The following is a 24,224-nucleotide window of genomic DNA, read 5'->3' as shown; positions in this document are numbered from 1 at the left end:
TGATTTGCATTCACAGACAGGCAGGATGGAGTGGATATGGGTTTGGGGGCGTGTTCTGGAGAAACTCAAAATTGGATATCTCCTCACTGTGTAATCCATAAAACCACAACTGAGGACGGCGGACCTCTAGAAGACACGCATGCTGACTGGATAATTGTTTTCACGCTAGGAGTTAAAAAAAAAAAAACAAACCAAAAAAACAGGTAACTCCACTTAACAGATATTGGTTCTGAAATGTGTATAATATATATATATAACTTGTGTATAAAATTATCCACTGCTTGCTTCTATGGTGCTTTATGTGTGCGTAAAAGTTGTGCGTAAATTCCTTTCCATCGAGGACTTAACTTTTGTTCCGTTTTCCTTTCAGGTTCAACGATGCAGACACATTCAGTGCAGAGCTTTGCAGTCGTTTTGGCACTGCTACTCACCCCGCTGAATAATACGAAAGCTCAGAGCTTTCAAAGCGCGTTTCCACAGCCAAACAAACACAGCCCGAATGAATCGTCGACGTGTGTACAGCCCCCTCTTATTGGATTAATTTCTCGCGCAACGGGGCCAGTAACCTCAACATACGAAGTGCCGGAGTCCAGCCAGGAAGCGCTGCACGTCACTGAGCGTAGATACCTGCGGCTGGACTGGTGTAAGACACAGCCGCTCAAGCAGACCATAGAGGAGGAGGGCTGCCTTCGCCGCACCATCATTAACAGGTTTTGCTACGGACAGTGCAACTCCTTTTACATCCCGCGGAACAAGTACCAGGACGGAAACGCCTTTCGCTCCTGTTCGGCCTGCAAACCCAAAGCCTTCAGCACCGTCACATACACCCTCCTCTGTCCGGGACAGACGCCCAGCACTAAGAGGAAACGAGTCCAGCGCGTAAAGCTGTGCCGCTGCACTACTATCGATATGGATTAGCCACAAACTAAAACATGCTGGCCAGTAATATTGTCTTCTGTGAAAAATATAGAAGGGAGAGTCTATTTTGCTTAAAAGGCGCATAAGTTGGAATAGAAAAGTGAGGAACATGCTTGGGGGGAGAGACAGTTGACCACTAAATCTGCTAAAAGACAGTACACACTGCTAAGTGGGAGATTCATGTGTCACGTTCTGTATAAGGTGATAATTTGACCTGCAAATACAACTTTACCACACAATGACCAAACATCTGCCAATTATCAGTCGCCGCTTGCAGTTTTGTGAGTGTAAACAGACTTGGATGTGTTGGCACATGCACTTGCAGACAGGAAGTTTTAGGCCAATGCGAACCGTTGAGGTGCAGGCTGGTTTGCGGCAGTCCAGTGACAAAATTTGTCCAAACAAACAAACAAACAAAAAAAACCCAACAAGCTAATGGATGTGCAAAAATATAAGATGACTTCAGAGGTTGCATTGTTTCCACTGTGTGGGACATGGAGCTGAAGGTTTTAGAGACATACACTTTTATACATGCACTGCTAAAAGCCACTTGATTTCATGGCTGTGCATAATTTGTGTATCATTCATTGTAATGGCACTTGTAAATAAAACTGCATTCAAGCTATTGCATCACAGTTTTCTATGAGCAATGATTTTATTTGTGGAAAAATATTGTAAAAGATTTGATTTTACAGTTTAGATTTGATGCAAAAATGTATCTGTCTATACACAGTTGAAGCTGTTACTTATGTCTAAATATTGCACAGAAGATTTTTTTTAATATTTAAAACTTAAATATATGTTAGACGACAAGTTATAATATGGTTATAATATAAATCTTCCACTTAACAAATACAAGTAAATACAAGTAAATAAATAAACTACATTTTTCAAGGACCATGCATGTTTGGTACCCTTGCTCACATCCTGTTGGATCCAGCTTTGTGAGGACATAATCCGGTGGTTAGAATGATTTGGATATAAACAATTTTTTTTGGTTTCTTTAAGTTGAAGATATGCTGGCTTCTTTCTGACGCAGTCGCTCTTTCTGTTGGGAGCAAATTTAGACTGGACTGAGAAAAGAAGAAATTTCCAAAAAGATTTTCTATTAAGTCGATAAAAGCAGCAATGCTAAAAAAGTAACTTTGCAAGAGAATTCCTGAGTTGGTATGAGTTGATCTGTTTTTCACATTTAAGGCCTAATTCCACAAATGTCATCTAAGGCAAATCTTTTTGCTTCCTCAGTAAATCAACTGATTCCAGTCTTACCAGGCTGCTGGGGTTGGTCTTTCTCGTCTCCACCTTCTTCTCTCCGGTAATCCTCTTCACTGACTGCTGAGCCTCTTTTAACCTGCAAAGTGAAGCATTTAGTAAATGAAAACACTCCAGAGAACCACAATGAGGCCAAGCTATTCTATAAATATGCAGCAAAACGTAAAGTAGAGAAATAGAAATGTGCAAAATACTCTTTAAGCCAGCAGTTACAGATGCACCTATACGTTGGATAAACACTGATGCCAGCTAATATATAAACAATATCACCTTTACTGATGTCACTGAGAGATATTTGCCTTTTGTGTCAGATTAATGTTGGATTGGTTAAATGTTAAAAAAGACTAATAAAGAGCTAAAAGGATTCATAACAGTTTTCTAATATTAGATATAATTGTTATGTTTCATTCTTATGTTGCAATAATTAAGTGAAGACAAACACATTGTTTTCCCACACAGGGTATCGGTAAGGTCTTTATTAGAGGATTATATTTCTTTAGTTTTTAATTTAGTGATTCCCCTTGAGGTGGTTTTTGTGAACCTGTTTACAAAGGGTGACACACACACATACACACACACAGCTATTACTTACCTCTCTTTAGAGATATTCTTGTTCTCCCTTTTCCACCTGGTCTTGAAGTCGGCCGAAAACTCAAACCAGAGCATGAAGAAATAGCCAGCTGTCACCTCCGTCTCCCCCGTCTTAGGCATTACCCCAAAGTACAGGATCAAGTCCTCGAAACTTAAAACAAGTATTTAAAAAAATCAAGATCAAAATTTTATTTTATCTTAGTGTTTGTGTCTCCTCTCATCTAAAAACACAACCCAGGTCCTCTGCTTTGTCCTCCTCAGCACTTTGTTTCAGTAATACCTGTTATTACACTTCTATAACTTTAACAGACTTTTACCATTTAGTTGGTATGATGTTTGGCCTGTTACTACGAAAATATTTATAGACATGAAAAAAAGACAAAAAGAGATATGATAACAAAGAGTCACAACGTAGCTAAAAGAAATGGAAAACAACGGGAATAACTAAAATGGCAAAAAAAAAAAAAAAGAGTTGCAAGATAATAAAAAGAAAAAAAGGGAGGGAAAATGGGAAAGTGATAAAAATAGACACAATATTATGAATGGATGAACTGCAAATAGCTCTAGGAGCCAAATTCAGATAGAGACCTGCATGCTGCACATGAATGAACAACTTAATTTTCCTACCTTTTTCGTACAGTCATCATCTGATAAGAAGCTTCAGCGTGCTCTTTTCGTGCTGTTAAAAAAGTGTGCCGGTAAAAAGTTTAGTTTTTGCAAGACTTTCCAAAAAAAAAAAAAAAACAGATTAATTTTAAACTTTATGGAAAGTCTGTGAATCTAATTATTCATAGTTACACAATAAGATCCTCTTGTATGATGATGACCTTGTCTAATGGAGCCAGACAACCATTTGGTCTTAAAACACCAATTATGCAGTCAATGGAGCCATTCTTGCTATTATGCCATTATGTCAAATAACAGGTAGGCTACTTGTTATCTGTGTCTGTCTCTCTGTAATGTTTTGGAAGTCTCCTTCAGACCCAGAACAATAAAAAAAAAATCAATTTTAAAAAGCTACAGAAATTACCCACTAATGAAATTTGTAAATAAAGACACACCCTCTCATAAAACCCAAATTCCAGTTCTTGTTTGAAGACTTTTTTTAAACTCTTGTGGTTTAATTCACATCTATATTTATCTAAGAGGAAGAGAATGCAGGAGGATAAACTTCAAATCTTAGAACAAAAGATAAAGTCTTGGAAAAAGATCCTGCATGCAATCCAATTGTCTGGTGTAGTTTTAGAACAAATAAAACAAATGGGAGACAATAGACAAAAGATGATGATCTGAATAGGCGGCTCTCTTAAAGACACTGATTTTGAAGCTTGATTGTGATACCTTTGTTACTGGGTGGAGAGGAAAAAAGATGACGCTCACAAGAAGAATTATTAAGTATTCACTGAATACTCAAACGTGAAATGGGTCACTATAAACATTTTACACAACATGGAATTCCTCAGCTCATAAGAGTTAACTTTTTTTGCAGTGAAAGAGCTCCATAGAAGGCCCAGTGCCTGTGTGTCTCAGCCATTGCCAAATCTGTCTGATCCCTATCTGAGTGTCTAGGCTGTACTCTGAATTCATTCTGTCTCCCTCACATACAAATACCAAAGACACTCCATTGGTAATTTTCAGGCTACTAAAGACACAAAGACTACATTTATAAGAGGCAAGGAAAGACATGTCTTGATTGAATGACAAATTACTTTAAAAAAAAAAAAAAGAATCAACAGCAAACAGAAAACAGGTACAAAGATATCTCTTTGAAGCAATGACTCTTGCTTTTCTATGAGGGCTGGGGGGACTTTTACATGTCTGTCGACAGTATGGCTATCTAATAATCTGCTCATGAGTAGGGGTTATGGGGAAATAATTGAGGATAATTAAGAATGTGAAGAAGAGCAGTCAGTTTTTTAAGTGCAAGCAGGCAATTACATGTTAATTGCAGTAGAAGCTGCACGGAGCTTGGAGGATATTCAAAACAACAAAAATCTGTCTTTCAAAAGATTTTAACGCTTTTAAAACTGAGCTCATAATGTCAAATATTCAGCGTGTATGTGACCGTACTTCTCAATCATATTTCAAAAGATGTGCGCAACATTTAATTTCCTTGCTGGAATAATCATTACAAAAAATGTCATGGGAAACAAAAACTAAGTAGACTCCATAATTCAATAGCTTGTAGCACCACCTTTAGCAACAGTAACTACAGGTCTCATTCTCTTAATGATAAAGTCATATAGAGGAATTCTGGCCCACACTTCTTTACAACACTGTTTCTGTTGATTGAGCCTTGTGGGCATTTGTTTATATGAATGTGTCTCGTTTTCTCTTGCAGCTGATGTGACTGCTGTTTGTGCTGTCTTTGCTTTCTGCCACATGCTGCACTGTGCATTGTGACCAAACATCTCCACTTTGGTCTCATCTGTCTAAAGGACATTGTTCCAGAGGTCTTGGGTTTTGCCCAACCCTGGGAAGATTATAGCATTGTGTCAACACGCCTGAATGACCCAGTCGAGGAAACTACCAGAACCTCGACTTTTATAGGGATCAATTAATCAACCATATTTTATTCGCTGTATCTGGCTGCTAAATACCCTCTTAGTTCCTGTGGAAGCACTGTGGGCGCACTCTTTTTTTAATATGACTGTATCTCATTGATGTTTTTACATAACACATTAAATGAATGGTAACTCCTCACCACTGAGCACAAAAGCCTCCATCTTGTCTTTAAATGGCTGCAGGTATTCTTCAGGAGAGTCAGAGCAAACCTTCTGTACGTCTTTCTCGCACCCTGAAAAGAACACAATGATGACAAAATTCAGGAAGCATTACACTTTCAATATTTAGACAAAATTTCAGATAAGAGCCTGGAGAAGATTGAAGCTATGAAGAACATTTCTTTCTTCTTCTCTTTGTAACAATTTACGGCTTGTTTAAAATAACCATAAGAAGAGAATAAGACAACAAACACGTTTAAAGGTGACCTTTATGCCACCATCTTTTGTCTGAAACCAGAAGATGCTCAGATGCATTCCAGATTTGTAATTTCTGCCTTAAAAAACTATCCTATATTTGTTTATTTGTTTCCAAGTTTAAATATTGGACACACTCGTCTGAATTGGCAGTATTGTAAAGCTAGTATTGGGTTTTGTCAGTTTTAATGATGTTTTTAATACTACAAAATAAGTAATTAAGACCTTTCAATAGGGTTCTCCGGGGTTCTTCATTTATGTATAATTATATGACTTCATTGACTTTTCCACCTCATTTTGTGTCATTACTGTTTTAGCTGTATGTAAGAAAATTCTCAGTGCTACAATTATTTGACATGGTCAATAATCAATAACAGAATACTTTACAAAGACATAAAATGGATTTATAGAACCAGCAGTTAAATCTGATAAAATGCCTTTTTTACCCCAACATCTACAACAACCTCGGCTATTGCTCAATTCTCCCACAGATTTAAATGAAGGATTCTTCAAGTGTCATGTCTTTTCTTTATAAGGTCTCTGTCAGACGTGCAGATTCACATAGAGAAGGACGAGCTCTGGGTTGAACTAGGTCCACCTGTACCCCAGCGTGAGGTTATCTACGCCGCTTCCTCTTCAGATATCACTAGTTGAGATTCGTCCAGAGATGGCGACTGCTCCTCTCTCTCTCCCTTTTCCCCTTCCAGTCTGCGGCTCCACGTTGCTGTGTCCAATCAGTGGATCACAGGAGCCAGTCTGTGGAGCCAGTCATAATATAGGCTGAACCAACCCCACCCCCACCCCGATGCTCGATCAACATCTTTCAGATAAGATTACAAAAGAATACTGTTTTCATTCGGGTTTGTGTAAACTGTAGAGGCACGTATCTCCCTCTCTTTGCATTGTGTGGGGAGCCTTTCTTTCTTCTGTCTGCCTTTTGGGCCTGACAGACGTTTGCTTATTTCAGACTGAAGAGAGTTATGGACCTTCATGTAAATATAGCTGACTTCAAATGTGAGACTGCAATTACACAAACTGCACTGAAACAATGATTTTGATTCATAGTGAGGGATAAATGCTTTCTTAAGGAGGTTGACAGTATTTTGTGATGATATGCTAGAATTATTCATCTCTCAAATTACACCATTACTTCTGTAGGGGGGTAGTTTATATAGGACTGGTTCAAGTGACATTTTTAACAGTGTTCTTTACTTTGGAACAAGACAAGCAAATATGAAATTTGAACATTGTCCTTGTTTTATCCTTCCTTTTTTCTTATTTATTTGAGCTAAGGTCTTAAAGTGATGGCTCCACTGCCATTGCTCACAAAACAAGACAACACTAGTAGCTACACCTACAGCTTTGTGAGTACTTTGTGCTAGATGTATTGAAGTTTTGCAAACACATGACTACTAACCACATGATTTTATCTTTTCTCCACAATTCTGGACAAGTCACTGGTGAATATAGCCACAGTCACACAGGCTACTGGTAATGAGCGGAAAATCCTTGACCGGTTGGCAAGTGGTTGCTGGAGGCTGATGGCACTAGCCTGGAAATTGTTTGCTAAAGACCCAGTAAAAAAGACCCACAGACCAGTCAGTGACCTTCTGGCAACACGTTTCACTGAGTGTGTATTTCCTGTCCGAGGCAAAAACCTTCTTTAGATAGTTTTGGTTGCTAGCAGTGTTGGGTGTAATGCGTTACTAAGTAACGCGTTACTGTAATTAAATTACTTTTCCACTGAAAAAGTAGAGTAACTAAATACTGTTCATTTTTAGGTATTTTAATTACAGTTACTTACAATGTACTTGCATTACATTGTAAAATAATTAAACTCGCTGAATATCATTATTTAATTTCAATAATTTATCTTCTAAACGTAAAAGTAAATTCTGCCGCTTTAACATCGCTGTAGTGCAGCTGTACGTCATTTCCCACCAGTTTGCTGCATAGTTGTATTCTAAAGCGGAAGATGTCGGACTCGGCTGAAGCGAGTGGCTGCTTTATGAAATGGAAATATTCCGATCTCTTCACTTTTCTGAAACAAGCAGACAAGAATATTACAGTAATATGTAAGCTATGTCCTGGGGAGAAAAAACTATCGGCCGCTGTTAATAGCAGGAGTAATCTACTGAAGCGCCTGACACGAGAGCATAGACGAACACTTCTGAGTGATTCTTGTTCATCATCCATGGATAACACCGCGGCAACTCCTGCTAAGCAGGCAAAAGGTGATTTTACTTCAGCAGCACAGAAAGCGTCTGAAGGTGAGCCTAAAAACATTATTGCAGGCTACATTGTGGAAGAGATGCTACTGCTGCGTACTGTAGAGTCTCCGTCTTTTTAAAAAAAATGTATTTATTATTTAAAGAGTTTAATTTCTATTGTTTGTCCACTCAAGGTTTATAGGGATTTTAAAAAGTATCACACCACATTAGAACATCAGCTTTTATATTGTAAAGTAAAGACCCTACAGTAATATAGAAAAAAATGCCTACAATCAAATGACCCTCTAGGAGCAGGCAATTGGCAACAGTGGGAAGGAAAAACTCCTATTTCACAGGAAGAAAACCCGAGCAGACATCTGCCGTGATTGGTTGCCCAGAGTTTGCAATTTACCTTCAAACACTCACCAGCTCTCCAAGCAGCAGTGAAACTGTGAAAAGTGGAAACCGAGAACATTTACTTTCAAAATAAAAGTGGCACATGCATTTGTTGGTGCAGCAGCCTCTTTATGACAGATTTCACAAAACAACTGCCAGCAACCTACAGCAACCAGTCCGGGAATATTCTTTTCCCCCTCGCAGGCAGTGGTTGTATCATGTGAAACATCATGGATAGCTCTTGATCACTGTGTGCATGGCATATACAAGTATATAAGCACTAAGCCAAAACTAAAAAAATAAAAAAATTGTAATTTGATATAATAAACTGTGTGGAGAATATAAAAAGGTGTACCAAATTCAGCAATAACAAATCGGACAGTTTTGAGTTGTTATTAAGGAAAACCAAGAAATCACCAGAGTCGAGAAATCACTTAGGACCATGAATGCTTGTGCAAAAATATATGCATCTACCTGTAGGTGAAATAGCATGGACCAGCACAGACACAGACTGCTAGCATGGCTGAAACCATGACTGATATACAATAAAAAACAACTAAACAAAAAAAAAAACCCTTTTGCAACTCTGTGGCTCAATAAACTACTTTTATTGCCACTGTAACAGACACAAGAAAATTTAAGGCCCAAGAAGGGTACACAATGTGTAGTTTTAAAAACCCAACTACAGATATAAATCCAAATCTGCATAGCTAGTTAGCTTTATTAATAATTTGAATGAACTTCCCAATGAATAACCCATGTAAATGCAATATAGTCTCAACATGGATGACTTAAGAGAAGTTTAACCACAACAAACAGAAAGATTTCATACCAGCCAAACAGAAAACAGAGGGAGAGTGACGAATGACAAAAGCAAAGCCTCAAACCAGGCATGAGGGCAGTTCAAACAGGCAGAACAAAAGGAACCTGCGACAGGCAAACCAGATTGCACGGTGGTTTGGGTAGACAGTGCGATAAGACAAAGCTGTGTTGAGAGGTAAAGAAAGCTATCTGTGGCACACATCTGGGGGCCACACTGGAGCCCAGGTGATACAGGTTAAGGATCCGTGCATTTCTGCAAAGATACCAGAGATACTAGGGGTCTGGAGATTACATAAGTGGGAAGCTACGGTCTCCCTGCACTGGCGACAGGGGCACAAAGCAACAACGATGGGAGATCTGATGGGCTAAGGATTAGAAGCTGGATCTGAAAGGCGCCAGGCCAGTATCAGCAGCAAGACTCCTGCTAGTCTCAGAATACATGCACATAAACACGCATTCAACAAAATGCATGCAAAATCACATGCATACGTAGGGACACAACAATGAACTCACTCATAATCATACTCATGCACAGTAAGCATTGTCCTCAGAATGACTTTTAACTGAGCGGCAGGCTGAATGGCGTCATATGCGCACACTTAGGCAGTGAAAAGAACACGCAAAAAAGGATTAGAAAGACAAGAGGAAGTCTTTTGTTCTTGAGCTTTCACTAACATGAGTTTGCTCACAGAGGAAAGCCGTTGGCCTTAAGTATAAACAGCTACTCAATGGCTGGGGCCAGTGATGGGAAACCAGGGTAGTGAAGGTGGGAGGGGGATGTCTGTGGAAAAACGATGCCAGACTGAGCCAAAGTTTGGTCTGTGGGAACCTCTGGAAAGTATCAGAAAATCACACTGACAGAGTTACACTGGCTGATTTTTTCAAACAAAAGCACACAACAAAATGACCACAAGTTGAGAATACTCCTGGTCACCCCAGTCACATGGAAGCTTGCCATCTGTCTGGAATGTGTGCAACCATCTAATAATATTAACTGAGAAAAGGGGACTGAGTCTGTTTGTTATTCTTCTTTTCAAAAACTCAGAGAACAGGAGATGGTATGGTAACGTCACGTACTTGTCAGATCTCGTCCAAGATGTCTCAGATCTCTGTCGAGGTCAACAAACTTGACCTGCGCTGCCAGGAAGATGTCCTGCGGTTCAGGAAGAGGGAACATACTCTTCTCTGTGCCTGCATTCTGGAAGGTGAAAACATTTTAGAAATGCATTACATCTGTGGATGCAGTGTGTGTGATGCTGAGTTAGGTGATTCCCAGCTGAAGGACGAGTCCAAACCTGTGTTTTATTGTCTAATATAGCCAATTTTCATAAGAATACAACACAAACACATCAATTTCTATGAAGGTAGTTCCATTTTAAGCATGCTAATCTACAATAAGGGCAGCTGTGGCTCAGGAGATAGAGGAGGTCATCCACCAGCTGGAAGGTCATGCATGCTGAAGCACCCATGGGCAAGATACTGAACCCTTAGCACTGTATGAATGTGTGTGTGGTGTGCTTTGAGTGCTCATTTAGGCTACTACATTTATTTTTTCAATTGCATATTTTTTTTAAAGTACCTTGTCCACATTGTGCAAGTAATATGACACCACGTAATCCACCAGGCTGATGCGATTGTCCTGAGAAGAAATGGAAGGACAACATGAAAGCTGGATGAACGATTAATGTAATGGACTCTTTTACCTAGAGTTTGGTCTCAAGCTACACATTCTAGTTTTGTCATTGGCAGATCCTGCTGAGGTTAAGCTTATGAGTTCAAATCTTCTTCTTTGTTCTGTTCTTTTAAGTACAATACCAAATATTCTCCCAGGAACAGATGCTTTATCTGAACACATACACAAATATGGCAACAGAGCACACCTTTTTAAAAGGTATCAGGAGTTGGGGTTTCAGTAAATGCAACAAACAAATTTCTATTACTCTTAATTTAAATTTCTTTCAGTAATAAGTATCGTTTTTCACACACCCTGATTTCACTGGCTTTTGAAGCCAAATCCTTATCACACTTATCACTGTGATAGACGATAATAACGGCACTTTATCGAATCAAGTCTGACTATTCTACTTTCCCCTCCACCTATACCACTGCAGGTTCTTTATTATGATGTATTTCACACCTACTTTCCCTCATCCTCGTGTTAGATTACAATCTCAGGCCAAACACTTGGCACACTTCCTGTGCTCTGTTCTGAAAGGCAGGCAAAAGAGCCACAGTGACTCCGTAGGTATCAAGGCCTTACCCTGCTCTTTACATCTTTGAGTTTTGGAAGGATTTCCAGGCCAAAGCCGTCAGCCTGACCTCTAATCCTGCTTCCTCCATTCATGTGGTTCCCAAGAGCCAACACCAGTCCCATCACCTTGCTGACACTGTCGCTCTCCAGCAGAGCCTAGATAATCAACAGTTTTTTTCAAGACTGGGGTTCACGCCACTCCATGTCACATTATTTACTGGCCACCTTCAATGAACGTCACGTGCTTAGCTCACCTTACAGACATGGAAGACAGTGTTGAGCTTGCGTTGAATTGAGGTGATCCCATCGATGAAGGCTGACTGGAAGATGACACAGCGAGCTCTGCCTGCGAAGTCTGGAATCTGAGATAGTTCATACAGGAACCTGGAGCACAATCACATAAACACTGAGAGTCCACAATGCAATGACATTACCCATCCCTGTTAGAACTGTCAAATCAGAAGGTCTGGTATTTGTCTATTTAGTCCACAAATACAATCAATTACTGCTGTGCTCTCTAAACATCTGCTGAGGCACTCACTGCTCAGGTTTGTCCAGCAGCTTAACATCCTCTTCTTCTGACGTCTCGTAGTGTTTCCTGATCCTCTCCAGCTCCTCTGGCAGTGCTCTCTGCCAAATTGATAGCAACTTCTAAATTAAAGGTTCATCGTTGTACACAATTGTCTCACACAATTACGTGCCTAAATGCGTACATTTTCATACAGCGCTTCAATGGTCTCCAGGTCCACCACAGAGTGATCCACTGTCAGTACAGCTAGAAGTAAAAATACACAGAGAAGGGAGAGAGATTTAAAAAAAAGCTGTGATTCATATATTGTCAGAACATACATACATACATACATACATACATACATACATACATACATACATACATACATACATACATACACACATACACACACACACACACATACATACATACATACATACATACATACACCTTCCACTAGCAGTAAAATAGAAATAACATGTCTATATGGTTAGAAACTGATCAGAAGACAGTATACTGCAAAGGAAGAAATGCTTACTAGGCTTCATTCACAATATTCCTCCTAGTATTGATCATTTATTGCTGAAACAATAGTGATCGCGCATTTTGACTTATGTCAAAGTTCAGCGGGCAAGAGTAGAGAAATTTATCATAGTACTCACATTTTAACACACTCAACCAGACAAATTCTAAAGATTGCGAAGGGAAGTGACAATGCTTTTCTAAAGTTGCTCTTCTGTATCAATGATGGATAATCAATACATATGATATCATAAACGTATCCATGGAAATACAAAAAAATAAATAAATAAAATGCATTGACAAAAATTGGCTTTCATGCTCCTCTTCCTGAAAGACAGTCTACTGTTTGCTCCAAAGATTTTTCAGTTTTGGATTAGAAATGCATATTGCCCGTCTTGCTGACATTGTGGTGAGCGTTTGGGCCACTAATCCTGCTTCAAATTCACCCCCAGCTCATATTCAGAGTGAAATACAGGGTACATTCTCTGTGACGCCGCGATTAAAGTCCAACCAAGGTTTATGTTCAGGGAGCTGTGGTTACCTGAATGTTTACTGCAGGTTCAAATTCTCAGACTGGCTGGGAAACCCAGCTAGTTTAGTGACCTACTGTAATCTATCTCTCATGTGATGGAAAAGATGATTACATGCACTTTGAGGATTTAACAGAGATGAGAATCTAAACGCTGTTCCAGAGGCTTTCCACCACAAGACGGTAAAAATTTGAAGATATATTTATTTATTTTGTTAACCTTTATTTATCTCAGAGAAAGGACTTGTGAAATTTAAAATCCCTTATGCAAGATTGTTCAAGACAGGCAGCAGCACCAATGTGTGTAAGCACCTATCCTTTATAAGCAAAATATACTTTAAATAATATGCCTGTTACATGTTTTACATTTTGACTGGTTATTGCATTTTGCCATCTTTTATATTTTACTAGAAAACTGTTTTGATTTTATTGTTATTTTACAGTTCTGCGTAAAAGTCTTGAGTCACCCTTCATTTCTTTATATTTGGCTCAGAAAATGTGAAAAATAGGTGCAGCGATTCTCTGACAAGAATTCCCATTGATAGCTGGCAGGCAATGTCACTGGTGGGACAATGCGTGGATGGCCAGTCCGGGCTCTGAGGAGGCCAATCCATGACTGATAGTGCTGTATTGTGTGCTTCTATTCAGTTATACTTTTACTGCACTGGCAGTTTGCTTGGGATCATTGTCATGCTGAACATGAAACCATTACCAATCAGATGCTTTCCAGTTGGCATTGCAAGTTCATGAGCACGACGATTCTGTTAAAAACAATGAAATTCAATTCACCTTTTTTTTTTTTTTAATTGGATCATGATAGAGTCCAGTTTTGCCTGTTATCAGTGTAGAAACAAAACGTTGTTTCCTTGCAGTACAATGAAGGAGTGAAATGACCTCACCTTGCTGAATATCTTTCATCTCAAGGTGGAGGCTTGATATGAGGATGCCCACAGCCTGAGAGCGTTTACCATCCAACAGTTTAATGATCTAAAACACACACAAACATGGTTACCATGACCACCTTACCAGTAGAAACCATTAGTGAGTCCTGAATAGAGAGCCTAGCATTTCATACCAGCGTTTCCATTTTCTCTTGTTTAAATGCTTCACTTCCTTCTTATATTTTACTAATGTCACTTGGTTTGTACTTTCCTCTTGCTTTAAAATCATAGTATTAAGAGCCATGATGTGGAGGAGTCTGTAAACCATGATGCATTACCCCCCTCTAGTGGACACATGCCATTAAGTATTGCAGCCTACATTTTCTTTAGCAATAGCTAAGGGATTCACAAGATGAATAAATGATAACATGATGATAGACGTTAATTTCTTACCTTCTTAGGCTTTGCTTTTTTCTCATAAGTCTCTGACAGCGGTTTCCTCTTTGTCTGTGTGGTGGTTTTAGCAAAGAGATCTTCAAACTCACTGGCATCAATTAAGTTTGGCTCTTCCAGAATATTCCATAATGTGTTGTTACTGCGGGAGAGAGCAAAACAGTCTGTTTAAAAAACGAAGAAAAAAACAACAAAAACATCAAGTTGCTGATATGAGGCCATCTAAGCAATAAAGCAGGATTCATTAATTTATTATGATTCAATATAAAAATCCAGTCAGTATTTATGAGGTCCTATTAAGAGGTGTAGTGGAATAGCTGTTTGCGCACGAGCGCGCTTCCTTTTATTTGGTGAAAACACAACACTCCTTCGAGCCGGATTCGAACCAGCGACCTAAGGATCTCCACTAGATACACCTACAGTCCTCCGCTCTACCAACTGAGCTATCGAAGGGTGATGAGTTTCAGGACGGCTCTTTCTCTCGAAAACTGCAGTTAGACAATAAAATGACGTAATCTCCAGAACATAATGATTCTGGCTGTTTGCAACTTGTGGAGTCAACCCAGGTAATTTGATCGTGTTTTACAGCAGCTACAGACAGGCTGGATGTCCCCTTGATCGTACCTCACCCACAATTCCGTTTATAACGTGGCCGGCCAATAATTTCCAGCCGTGAGGAGGAAACGGCAGTAAAACGTATCAGTTTCAGACTGCTCAGGGACTGTGCAGATCAGCTCTGTGGGCTGATTATGACATAAAACTCATGGCCTGTTCTCAGAACTGCTGTTTTGCCTGGATGGTCTTGTCTATAAAAGTTGGCCACGGAGTTTTGTGTATGGGGGTTTCTCCTGAATAGTCTTCCTACAGTGTTTTGCTTACTGCGTAAGCTCACTGAGCTACCTGCTTGTAAAGTTGCCGGGGTGGACCAGTTAGATGTGGGGCGAGTTGTCCTGGGAACTTGGGCTGCCATAAGATTTGCAGTTCTGCCATATTCTGTATATAGAGGGATTTTTGTGCCAGAACTATTGTGGGTGAAATTGGTGCCACACATTTCAGGTGGCAGGCAGCCTGTCGTAAATGTTTAAGGAGTACAGACTTTCAATATGCTCTTACACACTTCTTGAGTGGACCTACTCGTTGTCCTGGATCTGGATTCTGTTCCAGTAAAGAGGCTTCATGGGTCGGGAAGGCTCCACTGCCGGTTTCCTGGGAGGTTTATCAACTCCAAGACACAATGCTGGAGGAGGTGGAGGGAGCGATAACCCTGGCGTGGGTGGAGGAGGTGGAGGTGGGGGTAGTGGCAGGTCATTTGATGGCTGCATGTAGTTAATAGGTGGAGACGAACATGGTGGAGGTAGTGGAGGTGGAGGAGGAGGAGGAGGAGAAGGAAAAACATCTGATTTAGCTGGTGATGCTGTCTGAGAAGGAGCTGGTGGTTGTTTTGAGCTACAAGGAGTTACAAGTGAAGAGGAGGAGGACAGTGTGCCTTCGATCTTGCCGGCGAAGCTGATGGAAGCAAGGTCCAACTTTTTGGGGGCCACCTTCTGCTGCTGAGAGCATGTACAGGTTCTCCCGGAACCTTCTTCATCCTGAGCAGTTTTGACAAATGTCTCCCGGTCGGTTTGAATGCAGACGGTGCGAAATGATTTGTGCAAAAAGTCATCTGCTGTAGACACAGCCATATCTTTAAGTTCCCCTTTACAGTGGGTCCCAACCTGGGAGAGTTTGTTCTGCAGCTCAGCAAGACTGAACTCCAGACGTGCAACATTTTCATCCTTGTCCAACCTCAGTCTGAAGAGTTCCTGATCATAGTCCTCCTGAAATAAATAATGTTGTCCAATTATTAATTAATAAATCTTAGTGATGATCATAATGATATCATTCACATTGCTAAATCTAAAGCCAGCTCTGCAAGGCTGAACTTCAGCATACATTGTTAGGGTCCTTGGGTCGTCGACCCAGTGTTTTGTGTTTTTGGTTCTTTGATTTTGTTATTTCATTATATTCTAGCTTTGCTTTATGGGTTTTAGGATTATTCTTAGTTTAGGTTCTCTGGGGTTTGGTTAGAGTTTTAGTGTTCTGGTTTTCTGTCTGTGTTCCATAGTTGCTGTCTCCCCTGTCTGCAGTATCCCCACGTCCAGTCAGTGTCTGTGTCTGCCCTGGTCCCACGTCTCGGTTCCCTTTGTTATAGTGCTTGCCTGTGAGTCTTGTGTGTCTGGTTTTGCTTCCCCTTGTCTCGTTAGGCCTGATTTGCCCCAGCTGTGTCTCCCTCCTGTTGCCCATTCCCTGATTACTCCCTCTGTGTATTTAAGCCCTGTGTTTCAGTCTGTCAGTGTTGTGATCTATGCTTATCTACGCTCACTTATGCGGTGTGGTTTTCCTGCCTGCGTTAATGTTTGTACTTTGGAAGTTTGTTACTTTGAGTTCAGCATTAAAGCTGTTTTTTTGAGTTCACGTCTGTCTCTGGAGTCTGCACTTTGGGTCCTTTTCCTGCCTGCACACAGCCGTTCCATAACATACATGAGGGATCATCAGTCTCTGAAGCAAAATTCAGAGAAACCTGTTTAGGTCATTTACCATCATCACCAAGATTTATGAGACTCCAACTAAAATTTGTTTACATATTTCACTGAAAATACAAAAATCTTATCAGTCATATGGCCTCAGATCGCAATATGTTTTTGTGATGGTTCACACATTTACAGGGTTGCTGACAAACATTGAAAGGATTTTGTAGCTACCATCATTTAATTAAAAACAAATGTGCATTTGAGTCTATGATATATATACTCTCTCACTTTTAACAGAATAAAAGAAAACATTATTTATACATATTTTTCCAAGATGTAAAAACTGAAGTATCTTTTAAAATGTTGAAAAACAAGTGTGTATCTATGACTCAGCCCAAACTGGGACTGAACCAGGCAATGAGTGTGGTGGTAATACTGCAATGAAAGACTTTTTCTGTTTTTCTTCATGCAGTCATGGAAATTACCGTACAATCCCTCATCCTTACTGACCTTTAACTTCTCCAGCTCCTCTTTGCATTCTCTCTTCAGCTGCAGGAGAGCAGCCTGGTGCTCTGAGAAAAACAGATCCAAACATCATCAAAAAGTCTGTCTTTTTTAGAAAGCTTTATGATTTTAATGCTTTTTCTAGTAAAAGAAAAAAAAGTTGTTAATCATCACAAGCCTAGTTTGTAAGAGTATTTTTATTCCTGTGAACATAAGTCAGACTAGTGGCTGCTTACAACCCACAAAAGATGAAAACAATGCAACCTGTTACCACATGATGGCAGCAGAGTCCCAACTGTAAACTAGTACAGGCTCGCAGATTATAGAGGCTGGCATCTGTCTAAGCAAACATTTACAGCATCTGCTGTTAGATGACTGAGATAGTAAAAGGGCAGTTAGAAAGTATATTTACTGTAGGCTTCCTCACTGTGTCTACAGGGAGTGTATGTCAAGGGATATGGGCGTGTACACATGGTTTTGTCCCTGTTCAAACAGTGTTCGATAATCTTACTGATTACTGTGAAGTGGATAACAATTAACAAAGAAATTTTATCAACTCATCCATTAAAATACAAAAGCAAGCAGGAGTAGATTATGCCTTTAAAATGCAAGTAAACTGTGATTTATAATCACAAACTATTCAGCAATTTTAGCCCCCCCCCCCCAAAAGACTACGGTGAGAGTACAGTGTGTGATTAAAGAACTGCTTTTACAGATGGAGTCAGACTGTAGATGTTTACACATTTGCGGGTGGAGTTCAGTTTACCTTTGCAATCGAGCTTGATATTACATCCACCACACTGTAAAGTAGCTAGACACTGCTTCTCTGTCATGCATATTCAATGTGTAGAATTTCACATAATAATAGTATTTCTATTTAGATTTTATTCTCTTTTTACTGTGAGGTGAATACCTTTCCTTAACAGTCTAACCAGCGTACGGTCACAGGAGGCTAAAGTCTGTCTATTCCATAGCAAAGAGGGGGTACGCTCACCCTGACAACCACAAACTTTTACAAAGCCCAGTGAAAAACACCAGTTATTCCAACATGCATTGTTTCTGTGGGAGGAAAGTAGAGTCCTTGAAGAAAACCCACACAGGCAGAGGAGAACATGCAAACTGCACATGGAAAGGCCCCAGCCGAACAGGAGTAGCACTATAAACCAATCCATAATATTCACTTCATTAAATCCATTTCAGAACCATTACCTTTAACTGCTGCTTCTTCTTTTGACACTAAAGTTCACATCATTCAACATGAAAAAAGAATTAATCATACTTCTATTTTTTTAAAAAGCCTTTAAACTGTTACCACATTTCCAAAATTCCCTTAAGATGTGTTTTTGTACATATTTGAATTCAAGCAAATTTTAAATGCTGTCAAAATGTGACCTGTATACACAAATTGTAAAAAAAAAAAAATGTGAGGAATCGAGTTTTATTTTTGTTCCTTCTGTTTAATTTTGTTTGACACATACTTCTGAATAACTTATTGGCAGCACGATTAATATGAAGTTATTCATAGTACATATTGATGGAGTTACTTTCTTCAGCAGCATTAGCAAACCGTATGACACTGATAAACTGAAGAATAAACTTAGAAAGTAGAACTTGGAGAGGTGTAATGTTAATGTCCTGGGTTGATTTATGTGGAGTAATGTTTTCATGCCAAGTTATGACATGCATACATTAGTCTGTACCTGCTTCTGTGTACTTCAGCCCAACTTTTTCTTCCTTAAGAGGTGGCCACACAGCTTGTAGGCGACCAGGAGTTCGTTCCTCTCCTTCACCTGGGCTCGATGTCTCTGACTATGAGTGAGAAAATTGACAGCAGATATTATTAATGACAGAATTAATAACAGAAGTTGCAGCTACATTGTAAAAATGACTGATGAATTGTGATTAAAAACACGCACAACGCTCAGAATTGCTTTGTTTTTTTATTTTTAGCCTGATTTAATCTTAAAAAGTAACAAAAATCACAGAGAGGACTAATTCCTACTTTGTCATCAGGTGGGTCCTTCTCAGGAGTCTTACTTGAGGTTCTCTCAAAAAGTGTTTTAAGTACATCTTTATCATTTCTTATCTTCTTCCTCAATGCCTCCAGGACAACTTTATCTCCTGGGTCCTTTTTTAAAGGCTTTGGTGTGAAGAAGGCCTTGAAGGCATCAAAAGCTGCCTCTGCACTGGACATGGAAGGTTTTGTAAGTTCACATGATTCTGAAACCTCTGTATTTTTATTTGTTTCTGGTTCTTTCTTCTCCTCCTCTTGGCTATCTTCACTTCCATTCACCCTTGTTTCATTCCAGTCTCCCTCAGCCTCCAACACCTCCTTCTCATCTCCTCTCTTTTCCCGACTCAGAAAATGAGAGATCTGGTCTAAGATGCTCCCTGGAACTTTGGTGTCCTTCTGCTTCTCTGTGAAATCTGCCCCTCGTCCTCCCACAGGAGATGGCTTAATGTGGGCCATGGTGTCATGCTCTGGTCCAGTGACCCCCTTCCTTAGGACCCTAAGGCCGCTGAAGAGAGCCGGGACCTGGATCTGCTTGTCTGCGGGGGAGCTCGGGGAGAAGGTGGCTCTGCTGAAGGTGGAGTCAGGTGGAGGATTATTAGTTGCAGATTTTATTGTCATCTCTGGCAAATTATCCTTTAGGCTGGGAAGATGGGGGGGTGAGTTGGGAGTCTCTGAATTTGCATCTTTTGACTCCTCCTCTTCAGCTTCATCCAAGATCTGTTCCAGCTCTTCAAGCGCGGGTCCTGTTCGAGTCACAGTTATCACTACATGTTTACTTTTCAATGGCCCAGTGTTTCCACATATCTGTGGATCAAAATTCATGTCTGAAGTGGAAGTAATTGTGTCAGAATCTTCCTGGCAGTGTTCCCTTTGAGCATTTTCATTGCTGTTTTCAGTATCCTCCGTGGCACTGATGGATACAACACAATCACCATCCGTATCCATGCAGTCAATTGAAATGTGTTGACAACTTGTCTGCAGAGATTCATTTAAGGCCCTTTCATCCAGTGGATTCTGTGATATGTGACAACCCTCTTTGCTGCAGCCATTAACTTTGTGTTCATCTGACAGGTTATTCTGGTCATGATTTGTTGCAAAGCTCTGTTTCTCGAGGCCTTTTTCAGTATTTACAGCCACGCTTTGCTGCTCGGTTACTTTATAATGACTCCTCTCCTCCTCTGTTATGTCTGAGTCATTTCCTTTTTCCCTCAAGCTTGAATTTCCCAGTGAGTTAGAGGTCTTTTCCTCTGCATGACGCAATATAACATATGACAAAAAATCACTAGAATGCTCGAGAGCATCTGTAAAGTCCACATCCCCATTTTTCTTCAGATCACCACTGATATCTTCCTGCATCATGTCTTCAGTTTCTCCCCCAGAGAGGTTCCTAAAAATTTCCAGGGTGGCTTCGGGCTGCTCCATTTACTGCAAGTCACAGGTGAAGTTATCCAGAATATAGTGAGTAGGAAGTGCTAGAGAAACTCGACTGCTCATAGTTAGACTTCCGTTTAGCATGCAGCACTTCTTTACGTGGTTCCGGTATCATGCAGCGTCAGATTATAATCAATAAACAAATGCAAGCAATGTTTGAGTTAATTAAAGTCTTATTCCTGAAAATCCAACCTGTTTTTGTGCCCCTGTTTGTCGAAAAGAAACAAGCATATCCACGCTGTGTTTTAACAGTGCCTTTTTGCCTTTCCAAAGTGCAAATTTTCCAAACCTAAAACTGGAAGTAGTTGTTAGTCACTCAGACTGACCAATGGCAAGAGAGAAATCCAGTCATGGAAAAAAAAAGGTTTCCAAGCTCAGCTCCATGGCTCTGTGTGGTGGAGTGACTCAGCTCAGCCACATTTGAAGTTAAGTTCCAGCTCTTTTTTCCCTCCGGCTCTTCTGTACCTGCTATAGTAGTTTACAGAGCAGCACCTTGGACATCATCCTGTGGATTGTCACAGAGTAATTGGAAACAGATGGTGTGTCCAGCCGTTGTTTCCGACAACACCCTGACATCCGTGAGCCGTATGGCAAAGGAAGCCACGCAGAACAGATGGAGGAGCACCACACCCAGAGCTGAAGGAGGGTAAATAGGACTGCCAGGGATCACTTGCTAAATGCTTGGCCTGTAAATCCACAGTTACAGGGAGGTCTCTCAATTCCCCTGCAGGTACACAGCAATGCTTGGCTAATCTGGGCATCCCAGCGGGTCTAACCCCACCTACACGGCACTGTTAATCAGCTCATATTGAAACTTGCATACAGGATCAATCGACAGAGAAGGTTTGTTTAAAGTTTCGGGAAACGAAAAGTGAAAATAGTGACAGTTTTCACTTGAATGTTTTAGTTAGAGTATTCTGAAACTTGATCTATAAATAAAATAGTTGCATAAATTGAATAAATAAGCAGAGAATAGTAAGTAGGTTTGAAATAACATTCAAGTTGGTGACACAGATCCAAACAAAACAAGGTAATAAGCAGGGAAAGTCACCAAATGGCCATAATTAAATCAGCAAACAAATATGCTGTTAAAATATATGTTTAAAAAAAGCAAAAACAACTAATTACCCTAAATAAAATGAAAAATTAGGTAGTAGAGTTAATGACCACTATCTTCATACTAATATCTTCACTACTATTAGTACTGGGTAGATTGCTTAACACAAAATATCAAAATAAGAGTCCAAACTTCCTCCTTTGTGTTTGAGTTATTCTTAGCTCTTGGGATCCACCCTTATTTACTTTGAATGTTATCAGAGGCAACAGGTTAGTGACAAACCTCATCTGTGATAACATCTTTACTGTATCAAATTAGCCTGTGTACATTTCTCTAATAGATATCGTACTCCATATGTTTGATGCATGCCTACACACCCTGCAATGAGTTCTTAATAGGGCTATACTAAAGCTCATGAATACTAATAAGGTGGTTTTTTGCATTCATTTGGTGAGGGACACTGTGGCCTTTATGTGAGTTTGTATGTTTATGAAACAGGAATGCATCCATAAAATCCTGTGAGATTAAAAATCATCTAGCTTCATGCTGAACAACTACAGTGTGTGCTGGATTATAAATCTCCAGGCTGTAATATAAATTAGGACTGTACTGACTGCTACAGTTCACTGCGTCCACAACAGAAGGAATAGATAAGATAAGATAAGATAAGATACCTTTATTAGTCCCACAAGGGGAAATTAGCTTCAATCACACAACTAAACAAAATATTTAAAGCTTAAATTAAATGATTGCATTGTAGTCCTCTAAATGTATAAAATAGAATCAGTTTCCGCTTTCAAATGGATGCACAAATCTCACTGAAAATGGTGAGCCACTTAAAATCAGCCACTTGGGTTACACACACAGTGACATTAGTGACTCTGCAGTTGGATAAGTCCCAGATAAAGGGTATAAGAAGAGCACATCAATAAACAGACTATTGGCCTGCTTGCAAGTGGCAGTGACAGCTATATATTACTGCATATTGTTGCTGAACATGTGCATTTGTTTTTCATCCCATGTAAATTACATCTTCAAAGTATTATAGCACCTTCAGTGTGAACAGTTTGGGGGCATTGGGGGGAATAGATGGAAAGTTCTTTGTGACACATGTGGTGGGAACAACATGTGTAATATGTACAATACCCCATTACAGAAGTAACCACATGCTAACTTCAGTGATATTTTCAATTCTTCATATTCTGTTCGGTAATCTTTTCTTTTAATCTTAAACAGAACACCTGTCTGTCCCAGATGATTTCCTGCCTGTTTCTCTCTGCTTTACTCTTTTCTCTTCATACTGTCAAATAAAGATTCAAAATGCCAAAACAATTAAACAAAACTTCAAATATTTTCAGCAAAGTTAGTCATGCACGCACACAGAAGGAAGGAAGTATTGAATTTATTAGTGCTTATCGTCTCTCCTACAATGCACTTACAGAGTTGCGTTAAATCCCTTCTATTATGCAACTACAGGGAACACAGAGCTCTTTGTAGCCCTGGACTGGCTCATGAGGCTGGGATTTACACAGTTGTAAAGCAAGGACAAGTTCATTGCCATAGTGATGCAGCACTGACTGATGCAGACGGGGATTTATTTCAGGAAGGTTTACAGAGAACAACGGCACTGAAATTAGATTAAGGCATCACAATAACGGCACTTAGACTCTTTGTAACTTTTCACACATGCAGAATGAAGAGTGTGTGCAGTATGTTGAAATCAAATTACGTTCTGGGGAAAAACAGCTTTCGTATTCTTGCACAGTGAGCCGTTAATCGCAGCAGTTAACCGCACTCTCAATGCAACTGAATTAAAAATATTTTCCCACTGATTTATTTTTGCTCTTAAATATAGAGCACAGACTGCAAGTAATAAAGTTTTCTGAGTCTGATTCTGAGCTAGTAGAGCTCCATGCTTACATGCCTCACTCTCCTAATGCCATATACAGAACACAGCCTCTTGATCCTACAACTGACATACCAGTGCCATTAATACTTTGCAAAAGTGGCTGCTGTTTTCAACTGCTCCATCGTCATCATCATCATCATCATCATCATCCACCTTTAGACTCTAAAACTCTGTGCTGTGTTGAGATGAGCTCAGAGCACATACTTTTCATTCTACTCACCCTCAAATCCTGGGGCACAGGTGTGGGTGTGTCAGTGATGTCATCATCGGGGGCAGTGATGCGCAGGAAATCAATGTGTTTGGGTCTGGATGGATCGGAAAGTGACCTGCAGATAGAGAGAGACTCCTCGATCTCCTGCTGCCAGATCTCCTCCTGCCTCTGCAGAGCTTCATCTGGAGAAAAGATACCTTGTATTAGTTTTGGAAGCAAATTAGGCTGTCTTAGTTTATTGTAGGTCTTTTAAT

At 39.9% G+C, this 24,224-nt stretch overlaps 2 protein-coding genes and 1 non-coding gene across 4 annotated transcripts in view; 1 reads left to right on the top strand and 2 right to left on the bottom strand.

Moving 5' to 3' along the window:
* The first annotated feature begins 42 nt into the window (after positions 1-42).
* On the top strand, positions 43-1,738 carry LOC147312887 (gremlin-1-like). Its single transcript, XM_086264748.1, has one exon. It carries the CDS (start codon positions 379-381, stop codon positions 916-918), a length of 540 nt encoding a protein of 179 aa, XP_086120874.1. The 5' UTR covers positions 43-378; the 3' UTR covers positions 919-1,738.
* The window catches only part of fmn1 (formin 1), a 29,000-nt gene continuing 6,058 nt past the window's right edge, over positions 1,283-24,224 (bottom strand). Inside the window, exons 3-20 of one of the 2 annotated variants that reach the window (XM_086264743.1) lie at positions 23,980-24,152; positions 19,049-19,157; positions 18,558-18,584; positions 17,355-17,416; positions 15,469-16,151; positions 14,335-14,476; positions 13,900-13,987; positions 12,152-12,213; positions 11,980-12,068; positions 11,693-11,822; positions 11,448-11,594; positions 10,767-10,826; positions 10,265-10,385; positions 5,486-5,578; positions 3,409-3,460; positions 2,783-2,932; positions 2,188-2,269; positions 1,283-1,966 (exon numbers count right to left, since the gene is read on the bottom strand). In XM_086264743.1, the coding sequence (XP_086120869.1) occupies positions 1,922-1,966; positions 2,188-2,269; positions 2,783-2,932; positions 3,409-3,460; positions 5,486-5,578; positions 10,265-10,385; positions 10,767-10,826; positions 11,448-11,594; positions 11,693-11,822; positions 11,980-12,068; positions 12,152-12,213; positions 13,900-13,987; positions 14,335-14,476; positions 15,469-16,151; positions 17,355-17,416; positions 18,558-18,584; positions 19,049-19,157; positions 23,980-24,152 (2,315 nt within the window). In that variant the 3' untranslated portion in view covers positions 1,283-1,921. Of the gene's footprint in view, positions 1,967-2,136; positions 2,270-2,782; positions 2,933-3,408; positions 3,461-5,485; positions 5,579-10,264; positions 10,386-10,766; positions 10,827-11,447; positions 11,595-11,692; positions 11,823-11,979; positions 12,069-12,151; positions 12,214-13,899; positions 13,988-14,334; positions 14,477-15,468; positions 16,152-17,354; positions 17,417-18,557; positions 18,585-19,048; positions 19,158-23,979; positions 24,153-24,224 lie in introns of those variants that run through there. The other variant, XM_086264742.1, reaches the window with a different exon arrangement.
* On the bottom strand, positions 14,700-14,787 carry trnay-gua (transfer RNA tyrosine (anticodon GUA)). Its single transcript is given in 2 exon segments — positions 14,700-14,735; positions 14,751-14,787. It is a non-coding gene; the product is annotated as a tRNA-Tyr (tRNA).

Source organism: Aulonocara sp. 'chitande type north' Nkhata Bay, linkage group LG15 (genome assembly GCF_057382095.1).
Source record: "Aulonocara sp. 'chitande type north' Nkhata Bay isolate Kocher_YH1m ecotype deep benthic linkage group LG15, A_spYH_male_GT1.1, whole genome shotgun sequence".
Lineage (NCBI taxonomy): Eukaryota > Metazoa > Chordata > Actinopteri > Cichliformes > Cichlidae > Aulonocara > Aulonocara sp. 'chitande type north' Nkhata Bay.
The sequence above is the reverse complement of the archived record's forward strand: the minus strand, read 5'-3'. Positions and strand labels throughout refer to the sequence as shown.